This window comes from Capsicum annuum, chromosome 6 (assembly GCF_002878395.1).
Source record: "Capsicum annuum cultivar UCD-10X-F1 chromosome 6, UCD10Xv1.1, whole genome shotgun sequence".
Classification (NCBI taxonomy): domain Eukaryota; kingdom Viridiplantae; phylum Streptophyta; class Magnoliopsida; order Solanales; family Solanaceae; genus Capsicum; species Capsicum annuum.
Genome location: NC_061116.1, coordinates 225,276,871 through 225,295,000, shown reverse-complemented (window position 1 = coordinate 225,295,000; position 18,130 = coordinate 225,276,871). Strand labels below are relative to the sequence as shown.

Sequence of the window (18,130 nt, the reverse complement as noted above, 5' to 3'; positions counted from 1 at the left end):
TATATATTTATATCTATCAATCATATTTATCAAAATATATTTTTCTCTATTTAATTGATTATGGTTAGATAAACTTATTTAGTTCGTGCTTGTGATATTTTTATTCAAATTTTAGAAGAATAACAATCATAATAATTAGTTTGTTGTTAATTCTTTTATCAATTGAAGACATATAAATTATTTTCTCAACATTTGGTTGTATGTTAGTAGGTAAATTAGTAGTTAGGTGATTTTGATAATTTTAAAAGTTTAGGGCATAAAATTATATTTAAATTTTTTTTTTCAAAAGTCTAAAAAAAATTTCAAAAAAACATGGTCAAACACAATTCCAACTCCAACTCCAACTCCGAAAAAAAGTAATTTTCATGTCCAAACGGCTACAAAAAAAAATTCAAAAAGGACCGCACTTAATGTCAACCAACGTTATTTTCAAGCACTCTCCGCCATTATGGAATTCTTTTGCTATAATCTCTAGAATAAAAGGTCAGTGGACTGAGGGGTTAGTATTGATTATTGCCGATCGCCAAGATATCGTTGGTTGGTATTCACACCTGATCCACTGTCTGCATTTACTACATTCAATTTTGAAAATTGAATCAAGAATTATAACCTCTCGATCGTACGTAATCAGCCTTATGATGTGCCTGACTGGCAAGTCTGCCGTCTCCATGGCTTTTCCCTTTTCAGGCAACTCCTGAACCCTTTGAGTGTCGATTTTAATTTGGGTCGACTTCAAGGCTCTACACTGGTTTTTCATTGCATTTCCTCAAGAGCTGTCATCGTATTATGCGTTTATCTTCAACACATACCTGAAGTGTTAAACGATTGATATCATAAATGACCTATTAAACATTAACAAATTTCATAACTAGAAATCGTAATATAACTAAATAAATATTACTTTACATCTTACAAAATCATGTAAATTAATTATTTATTTAAACCGTAACCTATAAATAATAAATCATTTGAAAAATACTTTTTGAACTCTAAGATACCATATTGAAAATAAAAATCACTTGTAATCTATCTTAATTCAGATACCATATTTAAAATTAAAATCACTTGTAATTTCCTAATAATCTTGGATTAGTATGCTATTAATTGGTAAAAACTTAGTTCAACTTAACAAGGATACTTAGGGCTCGTTTGAGATTGCTGTTACAAAACTGCTTATTTGAGAAACACTTTTATAAAATGGCTTTTCAAAAAATTATTTTAAAAAAATAATTTTGTGTTTGGTAAATTCATTCGAAAAGTGTTTTTGATAATCAAATTATGTTTGGATAATTTTTTTCAAGACGTGTTTTTTTGAGACAAATGACCAAAAAGGATAACCTTTATTACTAAAATCAATTTATAGAGAAAAATTATTTTAAATATCTATGTTAATATTTTTAATTATTTTTTTTATTTAATTAAAAAGTACGTGCTCGAAAATTTCCAATCAGTATTTATATACATAAACACATTAAAAAAATTAAATAGTCATATATTACTTAAATAATTTAATTATTACTTAAAACATCAAACAAAAATGAATACAAAAGTTATTTCATAAATTAAATCACTAAAAGTTAGTAAACACTATATTCATGCTTACAAATATCTAAATGAGATAATATTTTTTATTTGTTACCTTTTCTTTTGGATATATTTTTACCGTTTCAATTGTAAAACTAAGTAACCAAATTCATATATGTAGACAAATATTTAAAATAAAATTTTATCTATTATTTGTTATTTTTTAAATATATTTTTACAGTATCAAAATTTACTACGAATAAATAGTCATCATATTTACATATATACACACTATATTTTAACAAATATGTCACTTTTCATAAATTATTTATTTAAAATTAAATATTCGAGAAAAAATTTATATGTGATGTCAAAATATAATCTTGTAACGTGATTTATCTGTCAATTGTTATCATTAATAATAATAAAATAATTTATATATTCTTTAATCATCATCATTAATGATATTTTCAAATTTATTTTTTTAAAAAGTTAAAATAAAATAACAATAAATAAATCTTAAAGAATTATGATGTAAATATGAAATGTAAAATTTAAAAAATCAAACGTTAATCAAACTTGTAAAATATGTTAATTAATTAATAAGGTATATATATGTGTGTGACAGTGATAATTTTGTCATCAAAAAATAATTTTTTTACTTCTGGTTGTGTTTTTCTTAGAAGCAGAAATTTTTTTGTGCTTATTTTTAAAAACATTTTGTAAGTTTATCAAACACTTTTTTTTTAAATGCTTTTTTTTTTTCTCAAAATAAGTAATTATTCTGGGAAATCAGCAATCCAGGCTATTGGTCTGAAACATTCCAGAAATTAACTTGCTAAAATCTTCCTCCTCCGTTAACTATCCCAACTCCGCCGTCTTCCGCCGTCAACAATCCCAACTCCGCCGGCCTCCGCCATTATCGGAGACTGTATACAAATTGTAACACAAAAAAAAGTTGTCTAGTGCAATGGCTTCCATTACAATCAAAGCAATTTTATGTATCCAATTGCTAGCTTTCCTTATCGGAGTTTTTGCTGTTATCGGAATCAACGCCAGTTGGGAAGAGGAGGAAGGAATGCTACGAAAGCGAACCGGACATCACAAATTGTTCGATTACTTTAAGCTATCTCTTTTATGGCCTGGTACGGCTTGCCGGGATACTACTCGTTGTTGTTCTTCCAATGCCTGTTGCCGGTACTTCTCTCTCTTCTTCTCTTATATCTCAAATGATTTTTTTGTACAACTTTAATAACCTGTTTGGTCGAGCTTCTGAGATCAGCTTATTTTGAAAACTGTTTTTTCTAAAAAGTAAGCCGTTTGTGTTTGATTGATAAATTTCAAAAATATTTTTGAGCAGCAATTACCGTTTGACCTAACTTTATAATTTGTTTTAATTGAATTTTTCTCAACTGTACTTTTGGATAAAATTGAACTTTTTAAGCTTTCAGCTTTACCTATTCCCCAAAAAAACTTATTTTCTCCCGAAAGTTTGGTTAAATACCTCCTTTTTTTTTTTTAAAAAAAAAAAGTACTTTTGACATTCCAAAAGCTTGATCAAACAGTGTATTAGTCAGTTAGGTGGTTGGCAGATAGTAAAATTAGAGAAATGATAATGAATTCACCAGATGGAGGCAGGGTAATTGTCGATTGATTGCTTCATTTTGCCTCTTTTTCCTTGGGGTGTAAAATTCTGTCATGTCTAAGGAATTTTATTGATTAAGCTAGTTGTGTGTTTGTAAGGATTTCATGAGATTTGAAGGCAGAGGGTTACCTGTTTTTGTGTGTGTTTTTTGTCAGGGCGAACTCACCATCTGTATTCACGATCCGTAAGTGGTATTTCAATTAGGAAGAACGTATTCTTATTTTGTTTGTCATGTTGTGCAATGTGAGAGCTAGAATTGAATAAGGTTTCTTGTGCTTCAGATGGACTTTGGGCTGATTACAACGACGGAACTTGGCCTGCGTGTTGTTCTGGCTCTGAATTTGATATGAATCAGGTATATTGCTAACCCTTTTCCCCGAACCCTCATTTATTTCTGTGTGGACTGTTTGAAGGAAGAATTGACTGGTAGAACCGTTAATGATTTGTTAAAAACCCGAACCACACACTCTCATGGATTATGTATTTAGATACAGTTAGAATGTTAAGCCCATCAGTATCTTTGTTGGCAAGCTGCTTAGTGTAATATATTTAATATGAGCATCTTCAAGTTCTTGACAGAATGATCTGTGATAATTTAGAATATTGAGAATTCTGCAGATGAGGCTGAATAAAGACGCTTATATCTGTTCAACTACAAGGCACATCTGTTTTCTTCTGCATATTTCTATAAATCTTCAGTAGCACTGAGTCTGAAACATTTTGTTTTTTGAGCTTATATATCCATTCATTCTGTAGATTTCATCATTGCTCGAGATGTTGAAGAAGTACTGGCCTTCTTATAATTGCGGGGCCGCCTCAACTTGTCACGGTGGAAAAGGAACATTTTGGGCTCATGAGGTGGTTTTCATTGTTACTTGTACTAATGATTAATAAAGAATTCAATACAATCCAAGGAACTAACACGTCCTTGTGTTTCATTTGTGCTGACGCTGGAGATGTTCTTTTCCAGTGGGGTAATCTCTCTTTGCCTTATTTTATATTCAATTATATATATATATATATATATTGCAAGAGAACTGATGGATTTGAGCAAGATCTTTGATTGAAGTGATAAGCAAAAGTTTTTACTTACTAGGAGGATGTATAAATTATGAACTTTTGAAGTACCTTATTGCTTACATCTTCTAACAATATCGGTTGCTTCTAATTACATTAACATTTTACAGTCCTTGTACATCCTCATTTTACATTTTTTTTTTCACAAGTCAAAAATAAAATAAGAAATAGAAAAAATATCACAAATGAAAGTTTGCGGTTAAGGCCAGTTTGTTATGTTATTTTCTACTAAATATGGGACAAATTTATCTGCATTTACCCTGTCTCTTGTCTGGCAGCCAAAATGAACCCTTAAATTACTTCAGATGGATAATGTTGTCCTTTAACTTCTGAAACGAGCACCTAACCCGTAATGTGGAGGATATGAAGAGGATAAAATAGGGTCTTATCTATTGAAATGTGAACCTTGTCTTGAAAGAAGATAAGTGTTTTTGATTTGCATGATACATGAATTTGGTTAGTTTATGTATTTAGGATATTAATTTAAGGATACTTGTTTTTGAGAAAAATGGGAATGAACAGAATTAAGTGATGGTACATGTACACTAGGTATATTTGACCCCAAAAAATTAGATACATGGTAAGATAGTCCTACAAATGCCTATATATTACAGCCATTTTTGATAAGCCAAAATGTAAGTCAAGTAGGAACTCCACTTGTCTTTAAAGAGAATCATTGATTGGAAAAGCAAGTAGAGTGAAGTAAAGAAGAACCATTTCCACCACATGTCTTAAAGAGAAAATGAGTGATCGAGAGTGTTCCTCCCTATTTTCCAGCATTACCAACTGCAACCTAAAGTTCAAAGTTTTGTGTTTGTTTCACTTGTAAATATTTGATACAGACAAAAGTCAGTCTGGTAGATGTTTTATTATATGTTGTGTGATCTTTCATAATTTTATGTCCTTGTTCGCAGAGAAACACGGGACATGTTCTTATCCAGTTGTCCAAGATGAGTTTGATTACTTCGATAGGACTTTGAATGCTTACTTCCAATTTAACGCCACCGTAAGTTGATTGTGATCATACTTATTTACTCCAATAAGCTTTTCCTTTATATTTTCTATAAGATTCAATTTTGAGTTACTTATTTGCATAATATTAGTAGTGGGACCAAGAAATTGAGTAACTTGGTTATATATTATGTCAAAACTTAAAATAAAGTATGCTAATATCTTTCCTACGAAATTTGTCTTCGCCTATGCAAGCTTTTAGATGGATGATCGTCTACAATATCAAATATACAAGCTTGTGGTAACATTTACAGAAGCCTGCTGGAATTTATTTCATAGCAATAACTTACTGTTTTTAGAGTATCCTTTGTCAGGATGCAAAATATCATAGCAGTTGGACTTTATCATACTGAAAAAAAGTGAACACTTTCTCTCTTGCGTGCTGAATTCTTTCTTAATTGAATCATAACTTCTGGATATGTTAAGCATTGAATTACTTAATATTGTTTTAGCATTCCATGTTAAAATGTTTTTTTCTTTTTAAAAGGCCGCTGCAACTTTATTTCATTTGGTTGAAAACTTCTATGTTTTTCCTCTTTGTAAAGAATTGATCTTGGGTCTAACTCAACCTCAAAAGATAGCTCATAAGGGGAGGATTGCCCAAGTCCATATAAGGAGACCAATTCCCATTTCTTTTCTAATGTGGTGGGACTCTTAACACTCCCCCACACGCCTTGGCGGAGCGTGGACAATAATATGGGGCCCAACATCGGTGAACAAAGAATTGGGATACCATGTAAAATTTGGTCTTGTGCCTAATCACTCCCCAAAAGCTAACTCATGAGGGGAGAATTGCCCAAGTCCGTATAAGGAGACCAATTATCCATTCCTTTTCTGATGTGGGACTCTTAACACTCTTATACTCGAATAATTGCATAGTGTGTTTGCCTGGTAGTTGACTGCCACTGATGTACTTAAGAATTGAACTTAACCAGGGAGTTCTGTTTGAAGCCGGGTATCTACCGTCAAATTCTGAGAAATATCCACTGGCAGGGATTATTTCAGCCATTCAAAATGCCTTTCATGCAACTCCAGAGTTGATATGCTCAGGCGATGCGGTGGAGGAACTTCGAATATGCTTCGATAAGGATTTCCAGGTTGGTTCTTTTTGATCCTCTAATGAATCATTGCAACATTTGCTTAATGCGAAATTACTTGATTTTATAAGGTGATATAAATGGCCTCATTTAAGATGTCTGTCATTGTTTAGGTTACGACATCAGTTATTATGTCCATCAATAGTGCACTCCTCGTTTGTTGCTAACTTCTTTCTTTGTCCAAATCTAACCTGTAGATACCATGAGTGTTCAATTTAGAGATGGGCGATTTGTACTTACTTTTCAAGTTTGTTCATTTTAATTCTTATATGTTAGCAAATAAAATGGACATCTTAATTCTAAATCTCTGCTTGGTTGATCTTACGTCTAATTGTCTTTTGCTTAATTTGATACCAAAACCTGTCTAGTTGTATATTGTCAGATTATCATCCCCAAAACTTCCATTTTGTAAATGGCCTCGTTTAAGGTGTTACATTGTGTAGTGTACGGCATAAATTATTATGTCCTTCAATAGTGCAGCAAAGAAACGTGGAATAAAATTGGATGAAGACCCCGAGCCTATCTCTTACTTTACTTGATAAAATTGCCGCTATGAGGAACAGGTTTTTTCAACTAATTTAATTTAAATTTTTTTAAGTAAATAAGATAGATTGAAAGTGAAAGAATGATTTATAGTCCCATTATAATACTAGTTAAATCCATATCAACCAAAATAATCTGATCAAATTTGTAATCTGATTGATAGTCGGAGAGGAGAGAGAGGGATGATCTTTTTCGGGAAGAAGACGAAGATGCTTGAAATTTGGCAGAAATAAAGTGTATATAGTTAATAATTTGAATTGTGTTAAAGACTTCGTTACACATCCGATTCATTTCTAACTCACTCAGAGCTTTCATAAATGACAAAACGAATGCACTTAATGGACTGAATCTGCATGGTTAAGATTCAAACTTAAAAAACAAAACACACTTAATGGGCTGAATCTGAATGATTAAGATTCAAACTTAAAAACACACATACTTAATGGGCTGAATCTGCCCATTAAGGCAAACCAATGAGGCCTTAATGTGGCTCACATGTTAAGTGAATAACATATGGAAGCTGCCTTAGTGGAAGTAAACAATTAATTATGAGTCCCTAGGACAACCGTATTTTATGGAGAAGCCCCTAGGGTTAAAATTGTAACTAGGAGTCCCCAATCTACCTATAAATATTTGACTGACATCTTTCGTGATAGACAAATGTTAGAAGACTCTAGGGTTTATTCATGGTTTCAAATCGGTGCTGGGTCAAAGGCGATTCTACGACACTTGAACAACTATGACTGATGTTTCTGTTTATTTTTCGTTGTGTTTTGGTTCGGCGTGTGTGTCGAACCGCACAACTACATTTGCCGCTGAGCCGTAAGTATTCTTTCATCCTTAATTAGAAATTTCATATTTGGATTTTACTATGAAATTGATTTTTCAATTGAGTAGTTTTTCATTTTTCATTGGAACTCTGCTAAAATTTAAAAAAGAAAAAAAATTGCTATCTCATCGATTTGATTGAATCCATTATCTTATTCTTGCATTTATATATTTAAAATCTGGGATGTCTATCTATGTATTTCTCAATATCCCGACTATACACTGAACATAAAAAGCCGATAAATCGAGTCGATTGTTAAATTTATTGATTTCAAAGCTTATCGATTGAATTCATTGCTATAAGTTTCTTTTTTCATTTGCTTAAATGACTGTTATGAATGAACTTATAAAAACAAACGGACATCTTAATTCTAAATCTCTGTTTGGTTAATCTTTTGTCTTTTGGTTAATTTGATATCAAAAGGTGTCTAGTTGTATATTGTCAGATTATCATCCCTAAAATTTCCATTTTGTGGATGGTCTCGTTTAAGGTGTTGACATTGTGTAGTGTCCAACATAAATTATTTTTGTCCTCCAATAGTGCACTCTTTATCTGGTGTTGAACTTCTTTCCTTGTCCAAATGTAACCAGTAGATATCATGAATATAGAATTTAGAGGTGCATGATTCACTACTTCCATTCCAAATTCATTCGTCTTAGATGTCAGCAGATAAAACTTACTTCTTAATTCTAATATCTGCTTGGATAATCTTATGTCTAATTGTATATTGCCTAAGCTACTAGCAAAACATGTCTTATTTGTATATTTTCAGTTTTTCATCCTCAAAATTCCCATTTCATTGATGGCCTCAGTTAAGATGTCTGCCATTGTTAGTCCATGACAAAAAATACTACATACTCCAGTGCAACTCGTGTTTGCAGTTTACTTCCCTTTTCCAGATATGACCTAGTAGATGTGATGAGCATACAGTTTAGAGGTGTGCAACACTTCCATTCCGATGTCATTTATTGTACACATTAGCAGATAAAAGGGATTCTTAATCTAGATCACTGCTTGGTTAATCTTATGTCAAACTGTCTATTGCCTAATTTAATATCAAAAGATGTCTCATTTTTCATTGCCATAAAGCTCCCATTTCTATCATTAGTGTAAATAGGGTTCTCAATTCCTATTTCTTTTACAGCCTCGTGATTGTGCAAGTGGATCTATCATTAAAAGCGGCAGAGTCTCTTCTGGGTCATGTCCTCGATATGTTAGCTTGCCAGCAATTGGATCAAGTGGTAAGTTCACCTCTACACAATCTTGGTGGTCATATTTATCTAATAAGATTAGTTCAATGGGATGAATTAATGCTTAATCAGTTTCCGATCCAATCAATATATGACACTTTTGGAGGTCACATGTCATCATGTTCTGTTGGCTCATGCAATGCTCTTTTCTGTAAGATGATTAGCACACCAGTATGTAGTTCTGTGCCTTGAGCACATAAACGAGCATTTAGTGTCCATTTTTGTAGTCCCAATTCCTTCTTGATCAAAATCCAAGCATCTGAAAATCGTCTATGCATGACTAGCCTAGCCTACAAATGGTCTAGAATCATTGCTTTTCTGATTTTGTATGAATGTGTCACTTTGTTATGAGTCTACATGTTGACCTATCAAATTAGTAGTATGAAAACTCTGAATTTGACCAACTGCTTGTCATGTCCCAGAAGATGTATAGGAATCCTTGGAAAAATTTCTTTTTCTATTTCATTCATTTATTAGTATAAATTGGAGAGCCGTTAACACAGTATAGGAGGAGAATGTGTGTGTATTTTGTTGTTTTATCACTTGTTCTCCTAATCTCCTTTTAAGAACCTTACTTTTACTTCTCTGAAGGTAACAAACGAGTGGCTGGGATCAGTTTCAAGCTCTGCGTTGCAGTCCACTTGCTATTGATTTTTTTATTCATCTGAAAGGTAGCTGACCTCCGAACTCAACCTTAAACCTCACGAGTAATCTGTACCTAGAAACTGTATGTTTATCGAGATAAGATTAGTAGTATGAAAGCACAGATTTGCTCAAAAAAATTGACGTGAGTTCTTCTTGACTTTTATTTTTTGTTTTCACGGGGCTTTGACGGCAGCCTTTTATTCTGAGTGTGTCTTACAAGACAACAACAACAACAAACCCAGTGTATTCCCACTTAGTGGGGTCTGGGGGGGTAAGATGTACGCAGTCCATACCTCTACCTCTGATGAAGTAGAAAGGCTGTTTCCGAAAGACCCCCGGCTCAAGACACAAGATATCACACAAACACATAGTAAAGCACAGAAGCAGATGACATAACATAAATACGGCACCCATAAGAAATATAAAACAGCGGAAAGCAGAGGAAAGCACACAGATTCGTAATAAGCATGGGACACTGAATACGGAATCATAACGGGAATAAAAAATAAAAAAACCCCACCGAGTAATTCCCTACACTAGCGACCCAATCTGGCCCTACTCTTCTGCCGTAATTCGCGTCTTCCAGACCTTCCTATCTAGGGTCATGTCCTCGGTAAGCTGTAACTGTTCCATGTCCCGCCTAATCACCTCACCCCAGTACTTCTTCGGCCTACCCCTACCCCGCCTAAAACCATCCAACGCTAGCCTCTCACACCTACGGACCGGGGCATCCATGCCCCTCCTCTTCACGTGTCCGAACCATCTCAATCGTGCTTCCCGCATCTTACACTCCACTGAAGTCACACCAACCTTCTCCCGGATAGTCTCATTCCGAACTCTATCCCCTCGAGTCAGTCCACTCATCCAGCGCAACATCCGCATTTCTGCCACCTTCATTTTTTGGATGTGTGAGTTCTTAACTGGCCAACACTCCGCTCCATACAGCAAGGCCGGACGGACTACCGCCCTATAGAATTTGCCTTTAAGCTTGGGCGGCACCTTCTTATCACACAGCACCCCCGACGCGAGTTTCCACTTCATCCATCCCGCCCCAATACGGTGCGAGACATCCTCGTCAATCTCACCGTTACTCTGGATCACGGACCCGAGATACTTGAACTTATCCCTCTTACATACCTCCTGTGCTTCCAGCTTCACTACTACCTCGTTCTCCCGCCTCACGTCCTTAAACTTACATTCCACATACTCTGTCTTGCTTCTGCTCACCCTGAACCCTTTCGACTCAAGAGTTTGCCTCCACATCTCTAATTTGTCATTTACACCCCCTCGAGTCTCATCTATCAGAACTACATCGTCTGCAAAGAGCATACACCACGGCACCTCCCCTTGAATACGCCGCGTCAACACATCCATTACTAACGCAAACAAAAAGGGACTAAGAGTAGATCCCTGATGCAATCCTGTCCGGACAGTGAAATGCTCTGAGTCTCCTCCCGCCGTCCTCACCTGGGTTTTCGCTCCCTCATACATATCCTTAATTACTCTGATATATGCCTGCGGTACTCCCCTCACCTCCAAGCATCTCCAAAGCACCTCCCTGGGGACTTTGTCGTAAGCCTTTTCCAGATCGATAAACACCATGTGCAGATCCTTCTTCCTTTCCCTATACTGCTCCACCAACCTCCGTACCAGGTGGATTGCCTCCGTCGTCGAGCGGCCGGGCATAAATCCGAACTGGTTTTTCGAGATAGACACTATCCGTCTCAGCCTCACCTCGACCACTCTCTCCCAGATCTTCATAGAGTGACTCAATAACTTAATCCCCCTATAGTTATTACAACTCTGAATGTCCCCCTTATTCTTATAGAGAGGGATCATGGTACTCCACCTCCACGCCTCGGGCATCTTTGCCGTCCTGAAAATTTCATTAAACAATCCAGTCAACCACCTTACACCAGCCTCTCCAACGAACTTCCAAAACTCCACCGGTATCTCATCCGGCCCCGTCGCCCTACCCCTGCGCATCCTGCGGACTGCCTGTCTAACCTCTTCTACCTTAAAACGTCTACAATAGCTAAAATCCCGACACTCCTCTGAGTGCTCCAGTTCCCCTAACACAATAGCTCTGTCCCCCTCGTCATTCAAGAGTCTATGAAAGTACGACTGCCATCTCTTCTTTATGTGGCCGTCCTCCACCAACACTCTGCCGTCCTCCCCCTTAATGCACCTCACCTGATCGAGGTCACGACCCTTCCTCTCCCTAGCCTTAGCGAGTCGGAACAACTTTTTCTCCCCTCCTTTCCCCTGTAACCCTGCATACAAGCTCTCAAAAGCGGCCGTCTTAGCTGCCGTAACCGCTGACTTCGCCTCCTTCTTCGCTAGCTTGTACTCTTTCCTGTTTACCCGCTTCTCTTCTTCGTCCTTACTTTCCACCAACTTAGCATACGCCTCTTTCTTGGTCTCCACTTTCTTCTCCACCTCTTCATTCCACCACCAATCCCCCCGATGGTGACCGGCCCGGCCCCTAGAAACTCCCAACACCTCCCTTGCATTCTCCCTGATGCACCTTGCCGCCCTGTCCCACATACTATCCACGTCCCCCCTACACTCCCACACCCCCTTGCCCGCCAACCTCTCCCCTATCTCCCACGCATTCACTGGCGTCAAGCCGCCCCACTTAATTCTCGGTCTACACTCCTTACTCCTCCTCTTTCTATTCTTCTTTATACCCAAATCCATAATCAAAAGCTTATGTTGGGTCGAGAGATTCTCACTCGGGATGACTTTACAGTCCTTACACAACGCCCTATCCCCTTTCCTAAGCAACAAAAAGTCAATCTGGGTCCTGGCTATCGCGCTCCGAAAAGTGATCAGGTGCTCGTCCTTCTTCGGGAAGCCCGAGTTCACCACCACCAGCCCAAAGGCCGTCGCAAACTCCAATAGGGTCGCCCCCTCTTCATTTCTCTCTCCAAAACCAAAACCACCATGCACATCCCCAAAGCCTCCCGGTAGCGCCCCGATGTGCCCGTTGAAATCCCCTGCTACAACAATCTTCTCCGAACTGGGCACGCCTCTCACCACCTCCTCCAAAGCCTCCCAGAACCGCATCTTCTCCTCCCCCTCCGCTCCCACTTGCGGCGCATAAGCACTACACACGTTCAGGGTAAACCCCCGAATGACCAACTTAATAGTCATCAACCTATCGTTGATCCTCTTCACCTCCACTACCTGGCCTCTAAGCTCTTCATCTACTAAGATGCCAACTCCATTCCTACGCCTCTCGCTCCCAGAGTACCACAGCTTGTAACCATCCACATCCCTAGCCTTAGACCCTACCCACTTGGTCTCTTGGACACACGCAAGGTTGATCCTCCTCTTCCTAAGAATCTTCACCAGCTCTACGGACTTACCCTGAAGGGTCCCTATATTCCAAGACCCCACCCTCAGCCTACCGTCGCTATCCACACGCCCCCCACTACCTCCCCCTCGGCCCATCCTTGGCCTCCCGCGCACTCCCGCCCTCTCCCCATCCCCCGCCCCCACCACGGCCCCACGCCCCAATCCCCTCGGACATGACCCTATCCACCCATTACCACCCACAACCACAACTACCCGACAAAATATGAAAATATAAAGATGAACCCGGTGACAGTATCAAAGCAGCAGCAAGGAAATACAAAGCTCACACACATTCAAAGTAATATTCCCGAAATAAAACTAAGAAACGACCACAGCAACAGCAACAACAGACAACAGACAAGGTACAGGGGCTACTACGAGCGAAATACTAAGGATGGAATATGATGAGTGTCTTACAAGAGTCATGTAAATTTGAATCGGGCTGTAAGACCAGATCCTCATTGCTTTACCAAGATATTTAGCGCGTAGCTTGCTATTTATAAGCTATACATTCTTTCTTGTAAAGATTATGAGATGATGTTGACGTACGCTATATAGCATCTCAATAAGGATTATTTAATTTGTGCTACTTAGAAGTCGAGTGTGTAAGAAGAACAGTGCAAAATATGATGTATTAGTAATGCAAGTATTAGTTATGTTGGGATTATTCTTATGCAATGTTTGGTTTGGTGTGTTGAAAATAATTTTTATTGCATATTTTAAATAAAAAAATTATTTACAGAAATATCCTCCACAAACATAATGAAAATAATGTGGAAAAGGTTTTGATGGGCTATTGTATTTTTTCACATGCTAATGCATGTATTAAAGTCCATTGCATTGCTAATACCAAGGGTTTCTATGTATTAGTAATGCATAGCATAATACACAATAGAGTGTATAACTAATGCTTACATTAGATATACAAAGATTGAACCAAGTGTATCAAACAACGTATTAGTCATACACAAACCTAATGCTTCATTATTTTTTTTCTAATGCATCCTACCATATGTGCTATTGGTGACTGCCAAAATCCACCATACCACCTAACATGCTGCAGAAGGAATCCAGCTTTTGGCTTTATTGTATGGTTCCTTTCTATGAAAGTGAAGTGTTTTAGGAGGAAAATGCAAACCAACATGTCACATTTATGTGAAAAGAGGGACCTTTTATCATTATATCTAGGGGTGGGATTCGGTTTGTTCGATTTAATTGTTGAATATCGATTTGGTTTTTTGATTTTCGATTTTAAAGATTAAAGTAGTGAGCATTTAAAATTGGTGATTTTTCTAAAAAAATAATCTTTTTTTTCAAACCTATTTTTCATTCCCAAATATAATTAATTCAACATGCATGAAATAACTATACATATCGACCTCGCTGAGTCGTCGCCGTTGGCGTGACGACAGTGGCCGCACTCGGCAGCGACTACCGACGATAGTGACGAACAGCTGCCTTTGACGATGTTGAAATTTCAAATGAACTGAGGATGACTGAGCGCCACTGCAGCCTTCACGTTAATGTTAGGGTCTAAAGGAAAGCAGTATATTAAGATTTAGGGTTACTAAATGATTATAATTTATATATATATATATATATATATATATATATATATATATATATATAAATTATAATATATTATTTATATAATTTCGTTTTTGGTGATGGACTTGATTATCAAGAGGAGCAGAAAGAGTAGGGCCGGAGAAGGTCGACCCAAAATTAGGTGGGGTGGCTTGACGACGGTTAGTGCGCAGGAGATTGGGGAAAAGTTGGCGAGAATGGAGGTGTGGGAGTGTAGGGAGGATGTGGATGGTATGTGGGATAGGGCTGCCAGCTGCATCACGTAGACGGCTAGAGAGGTGTTGAGTGTTTTGAGGGGTCGGGCAGGTTGGCATAAAGGGACTGGTGGTGGAATGAAGAAGCTAAGAAGAAAGTGGAGATTATGAAGGGGGCGTATGTTAAGTTGATTGAGAGTAAAGATGAAAAGGAGAAGCGGTGAATAGGGAAGTTTACAAAATAGCAAGGAAGGAGGCTAAATTAGCAGTTACGGCTGCTAAGACAGTAGCGTTTGAGAGCTTGTATGCGGGGTTAGAAGATAAAGGAGGGGAAAAAAGGTTGTATAGGCTGGCTAAGGGTAGGGAGAAGAAGGGTCGTAACCTCGATCAAGTGAAGTGCATTAAGGGGGAGGATGGTAGAGTTTTGGTGGAGGATGTTCACATTAAGAAGAGGTGGCAGGAGTATTTTCATAGACTTTTGAACGAGGAGGGGGACAAAGACATTGAGTTAGGGGAGCTGGAGCACTCGGAAGGGAGCCGTGACTTCAGTTACTGTAGACGTTTTAAGGTTGAGGAGGTTAGAGAGGCTATCTGTAGGATGCAGAGGGGTAGGGTGACGAGGCCTGACGAGATACCGGTGGATTTTTGGAAGTATACTAGTGTAGCAGGTTTAAGGTGGCTAACTGATTTGTTTAACGATATTTTCAAGACTGCGAGAATACCTGAGGCTTGGAGATGGAGTACGACGATTCCGTTATATAAAAACAAGGGTGACATTCAAAGTTGCAACAACTATAGAGGTATTAAGCTGTTGAGTCACACTATGAAGATTTGTGAGAGGGTGGTTGAGCGGCGATTGAGGAGGGTCATGTCCATTTCAGAGAATCAGTTTGGTTTTATGCCTGGTCACTCGACGATAGAGACAATCCACCTGGTGAGGAGATTGGTGGATCAATATAGGGAAAAGAAGAAGGATTTTCACATAGTGTTCATCGACCTGGAGAAGACGTATGACAAAGTCCCTAAGGAGGTTCTTTGGAAATGCTTGGAGGTGATAGGGGCCCTAGTGGCGACATGCACGATGGAGGAAAGACTTGGGTGAGGATGGGGGAGGAGACTCAGGGGCATTTTTCGATCGAGACAGGGTTGCATTAGGGATCGACTCTTAGCCCGTTTTTGTTTGCATTGGTGATAGACGTATTGACGCGGAGTATTCAAGGTGAGGTGCCTTGGTGTATGTTATTTGCGGATGATGTGGTGCCGATTGATGAGACGCGGGAGGGTGTGAATGATAGACTGCAGGTTTGGAGGCAAACCCTTGAATCTAAGGGGTTCAGGTTGAATAGGTCCAAGACGGAATATATGGAATGCAAGTTTAGTGACTCAAGTTGGAAGGACGAAGTGGTGGTGAGGTTGGATTCCCAGGATGTTTGTAAGAGGGATAGTTTTAAGTACCTTGAGTCTATAATTCAGGAGAATGGCGAGATTGATGAGGATGTCTCTAAACGTATTGGAGCAGGTTGGATGAAGTGGAGGCTTGCCTCGTGAGTGTTGTGTATGTAATAAGAAGGTGTCCCTTAAGCTTAAAGGCAAATTCTACAGAGTGGCAGTCCGGCCGGCCATGTTGTATGGAGCGGAGTATTGGTCAGTCAAGAACTCCCACATTCAACGATTGAAGGTGGCGAAAATGAGAATGTTGTGTTGGATGTGTGGATTTACTAGAAAGGATAAAGTTAGGAATAAGACTATTAGGGAGAAGATGGGAGTGGCTTCGGTGGAGGACAAGTTGCGAGAAGAAAGGCTGAGATGGTTTGGGCATGTGATGAGGAGGGGTACGGATGCCCCAGTTCGTAGGTGCGAGAGGTTAGCTTTGGATGGCTTTAGAAGGAGTAGAGGTAGGCCGAAAAAATACTGGAGGGAAGTGATTAGACATGACATGGAGCAGCTTCAGCTTACTGAGGACATGACCCTAGATAGGAAGGTGTGGAGGTCACGGATAAGGGTAGAAGGTTAGTGTGAGTGTGTGGTTGTAGCAAGATGTTAGGAGAGCTCTTGTGTAGCCGGGTTAGTAAGCATAGGACTGTGTTCATTAGTAGGAGTCCCTAGTCAGTAGAGTTTGTGTGTGGTGGGTGTCTCTGGTCTGTAGGTGTATGTTACTACAAGGTGGGTGCCCTATCTCTTATTTCTTATTTCGAATTACTCATATTTCTCTTATTTCGTAGTTCTATGATATCTATTTTATTATTGCTTATTCCTTATTTATGTTATGTCATTCATCCTGCTTCATGTTTCACTACGACCTTGTGTACTATTCTCTAGCTTGAGCCAAGGGTCTATCGGAAATAGCCTCTCTACTTCTTCGGAGGTAGTGGTATGGATTGCGTACATTTTACCCTCCCCAGACCTCACTTTGTGGGAATACACTGGGTCTGTTGTTGTTGGTGGCGGTCTATCCAAATTATTTTTTTGAAAATACGAAAACCAAACCGTTTAACCGAATTTCTAAAATTTGAAACCGAATCAAATCCGAAAAACCGAGAAACCAAATTAAAATTAAATTTCGATTTTTTCGGTTTAAACCAAAATATGCCCGGCCCTAATTATATCATCAGAAATAAAACAAGATTGGAACTCCAGAAAAGCACGATAAACCTTTCTATGAGATTGGGGGAGGGGGTTTAGATGATAAATGGAGGAATGGTGATACTTGGGATTAGTTGTTTCTTGTAGGCTATTAAACATGTCCATGCCAGGCGTCAAAAGATATCTTATGTTCAGACAAAATAGTTTGTACGATGTCATACCCTTTCTTTCTCTGGCTTTGGTTATTTCTTGCACTTATTTCAAACATGAAGACCTTTTGTCCCACTTAGACACACTTTCAATTCATCACTATGTAAGATTTAATGTCAGATTTGTGAAAGGTTATCCATTAATGACACATGAAGATTCCCAAGATTTAGGAGAACGAAATTTCTCAGATAAATAATGTAGTTGAAAGCCCAAGACTGCAGTCTGCAACAATTTTACAGTTTCTAATTTCTGTAAATTGTCTTTTGAAGCAATTCTTTTACGCGATGAAATCTGGAGGACAATTTTCTCAATCTTTTCGTTTCCTCCTGACCATTGCGCAAGCTGATAATGTAGGCAAGTAAATGCATTCAGCCAAATTCCGACAAATATGCTCACTGGTCTTTTTCCTCTTACCAGCTGAAGTGCGTTTTGTCAAACAGTACAAGAATGTGTTGTCACTAAATATACTTGTGGTTCTCCGTGGGGTGTGCATATAACTTGGTAGACTAAAGATGTTCTGGTGAAGTTCAGGGATCAGCCAACATGTCCAACTTAATATACAACACATACAGCTT

General features: G+C 38.1%; 2 protein-coding genes across 3 annotated transcripts in view; one reads left to right on the top strand and one right to left on the bottom strand.

The window, feature by feature from the left end:
* The first annotated feature begins 2,290 nt into the window (after window positions 1-2,290).
* LOC107875379 (ribonuclease 2) lies at window positions 2,291-13,682 on the top strand. Of its 2 annotated transcripts, XM_047414190.1 has the most exons (11): window positions 2,291-2,721; window positions 3,325-3,353; window positions 3,451-3,524; window positions 3,926-4,027; window positions 4,140-4,143; window positions 5,161-5,252; window positions 6,193-6,354; window positions 8,871-8,967; window positions 9,568-9,647; window positions 9,801-9,826; window positions 13,387-13,682. In XM_047414190.1, exons 1-9 carry the CDS (start codon window positions 2,495-2,497, stop codon window positions 9,642-9,644), a joined length of 864 nt encoding a protein of 287 aa, XP_047270146.1. In that variant the 5' UTR covers window positions 2,291-2,494; the 3' UTR covers window positions 9,645-9,647; window positions 9,801-9,826; window positions 13,387-13,682. The 2 variants fall into 2 exon arrangements, with proteins under 2 accessions (XP_047270146.1, XP_016577570.1); XM_016722084.2 differs by lacking the exons at window positions 9,801-9,826; window positions 13,387-13,682 and having other exon boundaries at window positions 2,292-2,721; window positions 9,568-9,784.
* Window positions 13,683-17,676: 3,994 nt separating this feature from the next.
* The window catches only part of LOC107875380 (pentatricopeptide repeat-containing protein At3g02330, mitochondrial), a gene marked incomplete in the record, with an annotated part of 5,327 nt that continues 4,873 nt past the window's right edge, over window positions 17,677-18,130 (bottom strand). Inside the window, 1 exon segment of the mRNA XM_016722086.2 lies at window positions 17,677-18,130.